This window comes from Mucor velutinosus (genome assembly GCF_035048745.1).
Source record: "Mucor velutinosus strain NIH1002 chromosome Unknown tig00000165, whole genome shotgun sequence".
Taxonomy (NCBI): Eukaryota; Fungi; Mucoromycota; class Mucoromycetes; order Mucorales; family Mucoraceae; genus Mucor; species Mucor velutinosus.
In genome coordinates this window covers 1,827,840-1,840,293 of record NW_027041913.1, presented here as the reverse complement: position 1 = coordinate 1,840,293, position 12,454 = coordinate 1,827,840, and the positions used below count along the sequence as shown (strand labels likewise).

The 12,454-nt window shown below is 41.9% G+C and overlaps 5 protein-coding genes and 1 non-coding gene across 6 annotated transcripts; 3 read left to right on the top strand and 3 right to left on the bottom strand.

Moving 5' to 3' along the window:
- Positions 1 to 5: 5 nt before the first annotated feature.
- On the bottom strand, positions 6 to 1,916 carry UBC4_2 (Ubiquitin-conjugating enzyme E2 4; the record flags this gene model as incomplete). Its single annotated transcript, XM_064822922.1, has 5 exons — positions 6 to 748; positions 802 to 1,428; positions 1,487 to 1,621; positions 1,682 to 1,808; positions 1,869 to 1,916. The coding sequence occupies 5 exons, from the start codon at positions 1,914 to 1,916 to the stop codon at positions 6 to 8; spliced, it is 1,680 nt and encodes a 559-aa protein (XP_064679522.1).
- Positions 1,917 to 2,225: 309 nt separating this feature from the next.
- Positions 2,226 to 2,604, bottom strand: ATC70_003564 (uncharacterized protein; the record flags this gene model as incomplete). The annotated part of the gene is made up of 2 exons (XM_064822921.1): positions 2,226 to 2,490; positions 2,558 to 2,604. 2 exons carry the CDS (start codon positions 2,602 to 2,604, stop codon positions 2,226 to 2,228), a joined length of 312 nt encoding a protein of 103 aa, XP_064679521.1.
- A 742-nt stretch (positions 2,605 to 3,346) lies between these two features.
- Positions 3,347 to 3,420, bottom strand: ATC70_003563. Its single transcript has one exon. It is a non-coding gene; the product is annotated as a tRNA-Ile (tRNA).
- Positions 3,421 to 3,658: 238 nt separating this feature from the next.
- YPT52_1 (GTP-binding protein of the rab/ypt) lies at positions 3,659 to 4,831 on the top strand (the record flags this gene model as incomplete). Its single annotated transcript, XM_064822920.1, has 1 exon — positions 3,659 to 4,831. One exon carries the CDS (start codon positions 3,659 to 3,661, stop codon positions 4,829 to 4,831), a length of 1,173 nt encoding a protein of 390 aa, XP_064679520.1.
- A 793-nt stretch (positions 4,832 to 5,624) lies between these two features.
- On the top strand, positions 5,625 to 6,581 carry alp4 (gamma tubulin complex Spc97/GCP2 subunit Alp4; the record flags this gene model as incomplete). Its single annotated transcript, XM_064822919.1, has 1 exon — positions 5,625 to 6,581. One exon carries the CDS (start codon positions 5,625 to 5,627, stop codon positions 6,579 to 6,581), a length of 957 nt encoding a protein of 318 aa, XP_064679519.1.
- A 425-nt stretch (positions 6,582 to 7,006) lies between these two features.
- ATC70_003560 (uncharacterized protein) lies at positions 7,007 to 9,940 on the top strand (the record flags this gene model as incomplete). Its single annotated transcript, XM_064822918.1, has 1 exon — positions 7,007 to 9,940. The coding sequence occupies one exon, from the start codon at positions 7,007 to 7,009 to the stop codon at positions 9,938 to 9,940; it is 2,934 nt and encodes a 977-aa protein (XP_064679518.1).
- Positions 9,941 to 12,454: the final 2,514 nt, after the last annotated feature.

The following is a 12,454-nucleotide window of genomic DNA, read 5'->3' as shown; positions in this document are numbered from 1 at the left end:
TTTTATTACAAAAAGATGCTATCAAAGGTAGTGGCCGTGGTGTTTGGATGGTTATCCGATGCTGTTGTCGTTGTTGATGATACTGTGGGAGATCCAAACAGAGCAGCTAGATCATCTTTGATGGAATGATTTGGCTGAGAAGCTTTGTTACTAGTATCGTCTTCAATGGATAACGCATCAAACACAGTGATATCAAATCCATATTTAGCGATGGCTTTGCTCTGTGTGGGAGACACTGGAGGAAGTTTTGCTTGATTATTCAATCCTTGGTTCATCCTTTTGAAGCCTGCAAATGGGTCCAACGTCGTTGTGTAGTCACTGCGAGGAGATACGACAGAATTACTACTACCAGAGAAGATGGATGTCGTTCTTGTCAGTTCAGGTAAATTTGAAGTGAGAGGAGAGTCGAATCTTTGCTCCGCCGATGAGTAACTTGATTCAAGAGATGAAATTCCTGTGAGCTCTCTGTTTTTCTTTTGTTCGACATTAAGCAATCTCTCGGCGACCTCTGCGGATTGTTTAGCAGCACTCAACTCTGACTTGAGAGCAGCTATTTCGTTATTGAGTTGCTCAATGCATTCTTGTTCCTGTCTGTATTGAGCTTGAGACTGGGACAATCTCTTGGCTTCATGGTTTATTTGCTGCTTTAATTCAATAAGCTGATTCTCCAACTCATACCGTTGATTCAGATTTGCTTGACTCTGCAAGGTTTGATTTGATATGTCAGGCGTTAATGGAGCATGGTCATCTATGTTTGGAGGTGATCAGAGCAGGATTTTTAAATTTGTGGGTAATTCTTACACTTGTCTATACTTTCACCTCGCTTACACATATTGATCAGATGCATCGCAATACAGAAATCATGCAAATCCAATTTACCCAAACGTCGACTGTCTGCAATCTCCCAAATTCTGCCCAATTCAGAATTAGGTAATCGCGAGTGACTAAAGAAATAGACTGCCTCATCTGCATCAATAAACCCTGAGCCATCCGTATCCAATTGTTGAAAGTAAGCTGAATATTTCTCCTTTTCTTGCGCTGCCAGTGCGATATCTCCTGCTATACTGGTGCTATTCACTGTACTCGCAGTAGCAGTGGGTCCTGACATCATATGACTGATAACAGGCGAAGTGTATCCTGCCATGGATGCATTGGAACTTGCTCGACTCCTACTTGCAATGGTAGTAGTGTGATGCCTACGGATAGACGAAGCAAATCGACCTGTAGCTTCGGCGTACACTTGCGATGGCAATTTAGGTGGTAATACAACGGTCGGGTCCTTCATAAGTCGAGATATATAATGCATGGCAATGATGAATTCCGTCTTGTTGAGTGTGCCTGAATTTCGAGTGTCTGCAAGTGTCCAAATGTCAGCTAGTTTCTCGGAAGGAAGGCCCGATCTGTTGAATATTTCAATCGCCTGTTCGCCTACAAAATGCCGCTTGTGAATCGAGTGCAGGGACGCATATCTTTGCTTGCTGCATACCATATAGTAAACCATCAATAGGGTTGCATGAATGAAAGATTCCTATGTAGGCATCTCGCTCTTGTGCAGTGATTGGTGCAATTTCTCCAGCGGATTTCGATCCAACTGTGATATCTTTGAAATGAGGTACAGGCACTGTGTAATGGAATCAGTATCTTGCTAGATTTCACTCTGTATCATTTTCATTGCATATACCTAAAGTAGATAGAATATCATCATTTGCTTCAGAACCATTCTGTGCACAAGCAATAAGCTTGAGAGCAATGTAAAATTCCATCTCTGTAATGTAGTCCTTCTGTTCTTGGTCTGCTCTTTCCCAGATCTCGTGGTTTTTATATGAGCATCGTATTTTTGGAGTCAACAACATGGAATGGATATCTACCTCTTCTAAAAATGCGTCGGGAATTCCAGTTTTTGAAAAGAATAACATTGCTTCTTTCTTTGTGAGAAAACTTTTTCGTTCAGCATCTGCTATAACAAATAATTCTCGATAGGCTGATCTGTCCTGCGTAAGCAAACTCATGGACTCTATTGCAATGGTTTTTGTCAGTTGCGTTGAAGCAAGACACCGGTTTGATCAAGATGTACCTGACATTTATTTTGAATTTATCGATTGTATGATATATGGATAAAGAGAAGAAAAAGAAGGGATTTCTTTTAAAAGAAAATTATATATTGTAATATAGAGGTCATGAATAGCACAAAAGGACACAGAGCAAGGAGAGCACGTGCATTGTCTTTACCAGTACTCAACGACTTTTTTGGTGTAATAAGCTCCAGTGACAACTGAACACACAGCTAAAGCGACAGGAAATGGTTTTCCCGTTTTGATTGCTTTGGGTACCATACTACTTGCCAGGATGACAGACGCTGCCACGCCAGTTTCATGTCCATAATATCTATTTTCCTTGATCAAGTAACTGGCTACACCATACATGGCTCCAACACCTAATCCAGCGACCAACGACGGTACTGAACGCGAGCGTGCATAACCAGCAATTCCACTGTTGTTGCAATATCAAGTCAGTTATTATACTTGCGACAGATATTACATGGTATTTGTTACTATACCCTGCTGAGCATAATGCTGCCATGGCGTAACTAGGATGCTGAGACATTTTTTTTTTTAGTAATTATCAACGAAAAAGAAAAGAAATTATAATTACCTGGATGCCACAGCTTAATCAATGTGAAAATATTCTGTTTCTGAAATGAACTTATATACGGTTTCATTCCCGAGACATTGAATGAGACGTTCTAAGGAGAGCGACATTCAGTTTATCTATAGAGACTACAGTCTTGTAATTACTGACAGATGATTTTTCTGCATGATGAGATATAAGCAGAGAGTACAAGTTATCAGTTGTTTACGTGCAAACCTTCTTTTTTTTGCTATGGACATTGAACGTATAATGATAGCCATAACACTCGCTACTTATGATAGACAAACCAATTATATTTCTTCCATTGACAATGATAATGTTTCTATACTACCTGCTACGAGAAAATTACTGAAAAAAAACAACTCTTTAATGTTGCCAATCAACTGAAAGTAGCAACGTTTCAATATTAAAACTTACTTTTTGGCTTGAAGGCACATATTCTATGGTCATAATAATAGAAGCAATATTAAAAGTAAACCCAATGTCTAATGTGTCAGAGCATTTTTAGTAGGTATAAATATTAAACTAATTTGCAAAATAATAAAGGATTATATTCTATCTCATTTATCTAAATCCATTATCTGTACTCACGACAAATGAAGTGTTCAATTGAGGCTATTACCTGTCATATTTCGAAAGATCTGACCAGCTAACATCTACGCTATGCGCACTACTTGACAAAAAAGTAGGTAAAAAATGCTCATTAACAGGGTCGAACTGTTGACCTTGGCGTTATTAGCACCACGCTCTAACCAACTGAGCTAAACGAGCACCTTTCTTTCCGCTAACCAATTTTTTTAATACATTGAAGCCCAGTAATATTGAAAAAATTGACCCAACTCTACAATTCCATACAATACATAGCAAGAACATCATTCCAGACGACACCAAAGTAAACCAGGCATTAAGCTCTGCGTCCTCTCTTTCTCCAGGTCAAAAACGGCCAAGTTCCTCAAGATCTCCACCTTTTTTCGCTGTAGATTTCACTCAACAGTTGAAAACAAAGAAAATGACATTCACTCCAACCTCTCATCAGCACCATCATCCACAAACATCAGTTGATATCATCAACATTTCTACTGATTTTGGACCAACAACTCCTCCATCTGCCTCTCCAGCGAGTGAACAGCAACTTTCAACCTTTATGATTGAGGTTCGAAATCGCTTAGCTCGTCTGGAAACCGCCCATGTCGAAATTGAGCGGTTAAAAACAGCCCTGGCAGAGTCTGAAGCTGCTCGTCACGCTCTCGAAGCCCAACTTGCAGCTGCTACTGGTACTACAACTAGCCTGGCTCCCAAACCATCATCATCCCACCCACCTCCTGCCACTACTACCACCACAACAGCACCAACATCAACTACATGCACCAATGCTACCTCTGCCACCTCTTCGTCTCCAGGAAATCAACCATCTTTTGCTGCCGTCGTTGCATCTAATACAGGTGCAAAGCGTAAGAAGAAGCCTGCTGCTCGTCCTCCTCCTCCATCTGCCACCAAGGCATCCGCTACTCTTGCTCGTCTTTTTGCTCCTCAAAGTGATATACCATCTGGTTATCAATTTGTGTACTATGCTACTCCTGTCCGCCGTCGTCTTTCTGAGCTGCGTCGCCTTGTTCAAGGCGTAGGATTGAATAACTCTCGTGTGCTGGATATTCAATATCCTGTACAGAATGTGATTTCTTTCCTTGTTCACAACGACTATGTTCTCACCCTCACCAAAGCCATGCATCTCCATGGTCGTGGCTCTTCTCCGTTGATTGACTTTGATCCATGTGATCCAGTCAATCTCAAAGATCCCAAATTTGCTTCTCTCTCTCGTGATCTGCGTGTCCAAAAGGCCATTGAGGTCGAAAACCTTCGCTGCCTTCGTTCGCTGTCTTTTGTCCGTCGCTCTGTCCGTGTTTCTGTTGCTCGTTCTTTTCTTTTGTATGATCGCATCAACCAAGCCCAATTTGATGCCATTTTGAAAGAAGAAATGCTTGCTCGTTCCTCCTCCTCTGCTGCTGCTAAACCACCATCCCGATCCTCTGATCAAGAGCGTTTAGCCAAGAAACAACGTTTGAGTTATCTTGGCTACCTCTTGCATCATGATGCTGAAACTGCCTCTCTTTTGGCTTATGCTGTCTCCCCCACTCTCTCTGCTACCAAGGATCTTGAAATGTCAGAGCCTTCTGATAACTGATTGACACCTTGCTGTTGAAATCGTTTTGCTCTCTCATTCCCACTCTCGTTGTTTCTGTTTCTGCTGCCTTTATGGTAGTGTCTGTATTTACTTTGTCCTCCTTCTCTGCTTCTTTCTCGTTTGGTCTTTGTCTCTCTGCTCATTTTGCTATATGCAAATGCCTCGTTTTCTCCTTTTTTTCTTGCTTTTTTTGTGCCACTGAGGTCTGTGGGTTTATTTTGTCTGTGCTGCTGTCTGAACATCGAGGTATCCTCAATTGCATGTCTCATACACCATAGCTTCTTATTCTCTACCCTTTTATCTCACTTGTTTTACTCCTTTTTCCTGCCTGTACTTCTTTTTTACCAGTTTAATTTTTAGTTTAGGACCTTTTTTCCCTTTTCTGGACACTTGCATGTTGTTCCTGCATGGAGATCAAACTATCAATTTAAGCTTTTTTGCTGTACGTCGCTTCTCAGGACTTGCAACTAATGATCCAAAGATCGCATGCATATAAGTCTATATTTTTTACTTTGCTAATTCATTGTAATCAATAAACAACCATAAATTTTCGCCTGAGCTAAACGAGCATCTCTTTCCGTTTTTCAACACTTTTTGCCACCGTTTTCGGAAAAAAGTTGTTCCAGACTAGAAAAAACGTATTTCCTCGATAACTACCAACTCCAACAACTCGAAATTACACAACTTTGCTTGCCTTTGGTAACAGTTTATTGTGTTATAGTTTCAAATTTGTCGAACACCTCCTTGATATTTTTTTAAAAATTTTCAAATTTATAAAAAAATATTCTCCGTCATGGCCACCAATCTACAGGGTATGGATATGAATCAGCTTCAAATGATTCTTAATCAGCTCCAAGAACAACTTACCTCGGTTACTGCTCGCGTCAACGAACATGATGGTCTTCTTGCTCGTTTAGATACTCTGGAAAAAGAGAATTCAGAGTTGAAAAAACTTTTACAGGACAAGGACCTTGCAATTCAAAAATTGCAGGGTGCAGTCTCCGGTCACGTGGTCCCCTCTGGTTCGAGTCGGCCCACGGCGGTAGAGGGGTCAACCCTCAAAACTACTACTGGCTCTATGAATACTAAGGCTACTAAATCACCTAGCTATGCAAATGTCGCAAAGGCTGCTGCTACTCTTCCTGATCCTGCTACTGAAGCTAAGCAAGCTAAGAAGCGTCTTGCTATTGGTCGCGCCTTTACAACTGCTGCTCGTAAAGGTCCTCAAGGTTACCAATATGTTTATATTGGTAGATCTAAGAAGATTGCACGCTCTGAAGTTCGCTCTCTCTTGCGCAAAGCCGGCGTTGATTTGGGTCGTGTGCTTGACATCTGTTTCCCAGCATCCGATGTTATTGGCATCCTGGTGCATGTGCAATATGTTCAGGATTTTACTGCACTTTTGGAGGCTTGTGAGGCTGAATTCTTCTTCGACTTTGACCCTTTGGACCCTGCTAACATAGCTGATCCTAAGTATGACTCTTTGACTCTGGATCAACGTACTGCTTTGATCATGGAATTTACTGCTGCTCGGTGTCTGCAAACCTTAGCTTTCCTACGTCCTCTGAATGTCAGTGGTGTTGGTAAGTACTTTGTTGAGCAAGGCTGGATTTGTGACGAAGACCTTTCTGTTTCTGTTGGTGATGCCATTCAACGCTTTGCAAAGAAGGAACCCAAGAGGGCTAACTTCTTGTTCCGTCGCAAGATTAATGCTGACTCTGCCAATGAAGATTCTGCTATGGAACAATAATGTGTTCCACCACTGAGTCCTCGATACTGTATACCCAAAATGATAACCCTGTCCACTCCTTATTTGTCTCTCTCTCTCTTTGGAATGCCAATGGTCTTCGTCAATCAGTGATTCACGATGTTCTCTCTCATGTCCTGGATACTCATGTCTTGCTGGTTACTGAAACCTGGCTAACTTCTGGCTCTTTTCCTACAGATTGGTCCCAATACCATCTTTACGGTTCGAAAGTACCTGGTGCCTTCAACCGTGGTTCTGGTGGTATTACTGCTTTTGTCTCTCCTTCCTGTCCTTACTCTGTCTATCAACTCCCATCCTATAATCCGCATACTTTGTCCCTTAAGGTTGGCTCCCTTACGGTCCATTGTGTATACTTACCTCCACCCTTATCATCTGATAAGGTGCTCTCGGCCCTTAGTTCATTACCTATGACTAGGGATACTATTCTATGTGGCGATTTCAATGCTCGGTTGGGTTCTCTCACTGGTGATGCTATCTCTAATGCTCGTGGTAATGCTCTCAAACCTTGGTTTGATGAACACTGCTTGTCTGTACTCAATGCGTCTTTGGCTTTTGGTGTTACGACGTACTCTTCTTTTCGGCAGCAACAAGAATTGAGTAGTATCATTGATTTGTTTTTGACAAATATTGGTGATGTTGCTTTGGTGAATCCTCAACTGGTGGTTGAGTCTGATCTGTCTCTTGGTTCTGACCATCGATTGATGTCACTTACTTTCGGGTATGTGCCACCTCTCGATGACACTGTGGCTCCTGGTGATTCTGTTCTGGCTCCTCGGCGTCAATGGAAGCTCTCGAAATTGACGAAAGAGAAGCCTTTGGGCTTACTCCGTGAATCCTTTCGATCTTCTGTTGCTCCTCTGGTTGGTACTCTTTCTGGTTTGGTGTCTGCTCCTCCTGGTGTTCGTCCAGATATTGATGCACTCAACGATTCTTTGAATCAATGTTTGTATGAATCTCTGGATAGTTCTATTGGTGTGAAATCTGGTCGTCCTGGCCATTGGAAGAAGTACTGGACGCAAGAAATTCAGGATGCTGCTACTGTACGTGATCACTCTTATAGTCAATGGAGGCATGCCTTTGGTATTGTCAAAGTTGAAAAATGGTCCTTATACAAAATTGCGCATCGCAAGTTTCGCTCCCTGGTGCAAGCTGCAAAGCGAAGGTCCTGGAAACAGTTCTGTGGTATTCTAGAAAAGGATTTCTCAAAAGCTACTGCTGCTATCAAGCGCATCAAGCGTAACAAAGAGTCTTCTGCTACCTACAGTCATCCCGACGGTCCTGCTGCTTCTGTCACTGCTATGGGTTCTCATCTCGCTTCGGTGTATGATGGCTCTCTGCTTGCCACTGCTACTCGTCCTGCTGCTCCCCCCACTTTTGACTCTGCTCTGCCTTTTTGTGTGCCTGTGGATTTGTCACTGTTCGATGTTGATACTCTTGTATCTCACATTCAGCGGCTCCCAACACATAAAGCTCCTGGTCCAGATCATATTAAAGCTGAGATGCTCAAGTCCTTGGTCTCTGAGATTGCTCCGGTGTTGTCTCTGTTGTTCACTCTGTGTTACCAATGGTCGTATACTCCTGCTCTCTGGCGTCATGCCCAAGTCTTCCCCATCTTCAAGAAAGGTGATGCTTCTGATCCCGCCAACTATAGGCCTATTTCTCTGACTTCTGTTGTGCGCAAACTGTTTGAGTTCTCTCTCATGCCTGAGCTGGATGCCCATTCTCCTGCCCTTGACATTGCCCAAGGTGGTTTCCGCCCTCAACGTAGTCCTCTGGATCAAGCCCTCTGCTTGCATGACTTGATGCATGATTACTTTGTTGCGCACCGTCGTCGTCCTGTTGTCGCTTTCTTGGATATCAAGTCAGCATATGACACAGTCGATCGTCGTGTTATCTGGTCTGCTTTGGCTGGTTCTAGTCTTCCTCGTGCTGTTCTGGGTCTGTTGATCAACATGTTTGATGATGTGTCTGTCTCTGTCTTGATTGCTAATCACAACTCGACTGCCTTCTCTCCTGTCACTGGTGTTCTGCAAGGCTCAGTGCTCAGTCCTCACTTGTACTCGTTGTATATCAACTCTTTACCAAGTCTTTTGCGTTCTGGTGCTACTGGTGCTACTATGCTGCCTGTGCCTGGTGCTGATGCTCCTATTGCTATCAATAGTCTCCTGTTCGCTGATGATGTGGCTGTCTTTGGTTCAAAGTCTGAGGTTCAGCGTATGTTGGATCTTGCTGCTGGTCATTCTGTCTCTCTTGGATATAGGTGGAAGCCTTCCAAATGCGCTGTGCTTGGTACTGCTGCTGCTCTTGCTGGTTCTCCTCTTGTACTATACAATGAAGCCCTGCCTGTCGTTGACGAATTTACATACCTTGGTATGCCATTCCGATACAAAGGCCTGCATGCTCCTGGTATTCTGTCTCTGCGTTCTGCTGGTGCTGTCAAGACCATGGCTCTGTTAAACTCTGTTGGTGTCAACCGCAATGGTTTCTCTTTGCTGCTCTCCTCTCGCTTGTACAGGACATTTATTCGTCCTAAGCTTGAATACGGTCTAGCCATCTCGCATCTCTCTGCTCGTGATTTTACTGCTCTGGATACTCTGCAAAACCGACTTGTTGGCATGTTTGTGGGTAGTACTTGGGTCAATGTCGCCAAGCACATTACCTGTCTTCCCAGTATCAAACATCGCTACAATGTCCTGGCTACCCGTTTTGCTCTGCGTGCTGATACTCTGCCTGACGATTGTCTGCTGGTTCTGCTTCGTGCCCATTTGCACTATACAAGGTTGGATCGTTTTATATGTGAAAACCCTCTGTATCAGTCGCTGCCTGACCCTGTTCCTTCTTCTGCTGGCTTGCGTACTACCTTTGCTGCTTATTGGCAAGATCAGGTTGATCTCCAACTCTCTGCTGCTACTGTCACTAGTCGTCATACTTTGCTTCGTGCTTGTCGTCCTGATACCACAAGGCCTGATCCCATACTCTATCTGCCTCTTGGTCGTATTGCCCGTAGTCGTTTGGTCCGCTGGCGTCTTGGCCGCTTTACTAACATGCGTGAGGAGTGTCCCTGTATGTCACCTGCAGGTGTCTACATCTCTCGTGATCACTTTATGTACTGTCGTGCTCTTGATCCTGCCTTGATCGATGCCTTGCCGCCTGCTCCACCTGGTGTGCACCGTATTGACCATGCTCTTAATTGCTTGCCCACTAATGCCTCTGCCGGTCCTCCTGATTTCTGGCCTGCTCTACTGAACCTCCTGTATGCTATCGATTGCCTTGTGCATCCTCTGGCTGTCATTGCTCCGGATCCAGATCCAGCGTCTCTTTGGTACTCCAGTACTGGTTGATCTGACAGGGATGAACATGTTCCATTGTTGTTTTCTACGTGCGGCTCCTCGGTGGTAAGTCATTATCAAAGTTCCCATCCGTTGGTTGTCCCTCGAGATCCTCAATGTGAGCACCACTAGTCTCCATGTCCTGTACTCTTGTCACTGCATTTTTTTCTCCTTTGAAAGTGCTCTGGAGGGGTTTTTTTAGTTACTTGCTCTATATTTGTTCTTGAAGTTAGGCTATGCTCACATCGAGTGCCCATTAAATTTCTTATAAATAAAAACAATCTTTAAACTGAGCTAAACGAGCATATTACATTTTGTTACGATGGTAAAAGGATTTTGTGGTGGTGCTGATTTCAAGAAGCGGTATCTGAACTCTGAGCCTATTAGAGTGCTGTTCCTGAACTGGTGTTCAAATCGATTATTCTTACATTTTTTTATTTTGACATATATACTTGAATCTATACAACACATTGGAAATAAATCGAACTTTCTTACGTTTAAATCTTTTGGGTACATAACTTTATATATACATTTAATCGCTGAGATACTGTCTACATCAAGGTTATTGCAACACATCAGCAACTTAAACAGCTTTAATTACTTGGTTTTGTCTCGGGATCAACTATTACTGCAAGATCTTCCACACATTTCGCTACACATTTCACAAAACCAGCACCGCAGAGTATCAATTTTTGTCAAATGCTTATATATACATATACTATATGCAATTTGAGATCTGATCGAGGTATATACGAAAGTAGATATGAAAAGTGTGCAGGAAGATGTTATAGCCTTTTAGTTTAATGGATAAAAAGGTGTCTTTATTACTATTAGATTTGGATATTGGTTTTATTCAATATAGTTTGTGTGATGTTGTGTGCTATTCAGATTAATCGCTGTTTGATGTTCCTGGTAGCTGGCGCTCTAGGTTTAAACCTGCGCTTCTTATTCTTGTTTGTGTTTACCCTGTCAATGATATTATGCAGATCTAAATCACTGTCGGAATACCCTTCAACCCTGGCATTTTGATACGTGTGTATCTTTCTTTTGATTACTTGGCTCTATCTCGATTTCCTGAAAAGGCAATATACCATATATGGAAAAGACGCAAGGTGGTGTGATGTATCATTTCTAAACCGGATCTCCAAATGCGTAGAAACAAGCAGTTCAAGCACCGATCTCATTAGATCATAAACTTTGATTTGAAACAGGATTCAGTAACGATTCATATCATGGCATGTTTAGGATAATAGATCCAATCTATTATCCTATCACCCAAATCAACCCATCTAATACCTTATCCTCACATCAAATCCCTCAATTCGAGTAGTATATAAACCCTCTTATTTTCAATGTAATAACTGATATTCTTTACCTGATTAATTTTGTTAAGCACAAAGAATAAAAGGATTATTATTTGTAGCTTATAAAAAATGTTCGATATTATAAAAACAAGAAAAGACTTATTTGAATAAGATCAGACACAAAAACTAAAGATTTATTGATGAAGACAAGAGTTATTCTATTTATACTAAGTTCTGAATGCCAAAGTAGCAATTTATCTTGTACAACGCTTATCACATCTGGTGAACCTCAGTATTTAGATAGCTGAGATGCACTTCACTTATCATAGCTTGTCCATGTTGTTGCACAACACAGACATATCTACCCATCAAGAATACCTTAATCTTTATAGGCAGTTGTAGCCCTTCTGGCACAACAATGTCTCATATATAGTACAAGCCTGTAGTACATAAAGTATCCATAGCTAGTATCACGGATATAAGCATGTGTCTTATAGCGTGGATCATAAAGTGCATATCTGAAGCAACAAGCTCATATTGCATTAATCTTGGTGCTTATCCAGATATGGCAAACATCCGTAGTCAATGTCGGAATACAAGTATAAGTCTATAGCGCCATTCATGTCCGTGGTGCCAGCTATAGCCTATATCTTATATAGTATGAATTTTATACTACTAGCGTATCCGAAGCTCATATCTTCTTATAGTATAAATCCGTATCGTACATCTAATCCAGTGCACGCATAGTGTATATCTAAATCAGGTAACTGGATGAACTGTCGGAATGCAGATTAGAGTGGATGTATTCCACAAACGCAACCTACCACGCCTTATTTTTAGGTCAAATTTTGCCCAAATTTAGTCGTTTTCAAGCACGAATAACTCATGCCACAAAGCGTTTTCAGCGCTTGGAATAGAACCAAACGACTCCTCTTGGTCACGCTTTACTTGCTGATGCTTTATCTTAATTTTTTTGGGTCATTGCAAATTCATGAAAATCACCGTTTTTTCATGTGTATTAGCCGGAGAAAATTCTTGAAAATCAAACGATCGCGTTTTTCATCCCAAAAATGAAGACTTTTCATATGATACATATAAGATCAAATTGATTGTAAAGACAGGGTGCAGCACTGAAAGCTCTTTCTATAATATTTTCCTATGTTGTTGCATACAAGCATGCATCTTAGGCTACATTCACTTTCTCCTCAAGCCACCTTTTACA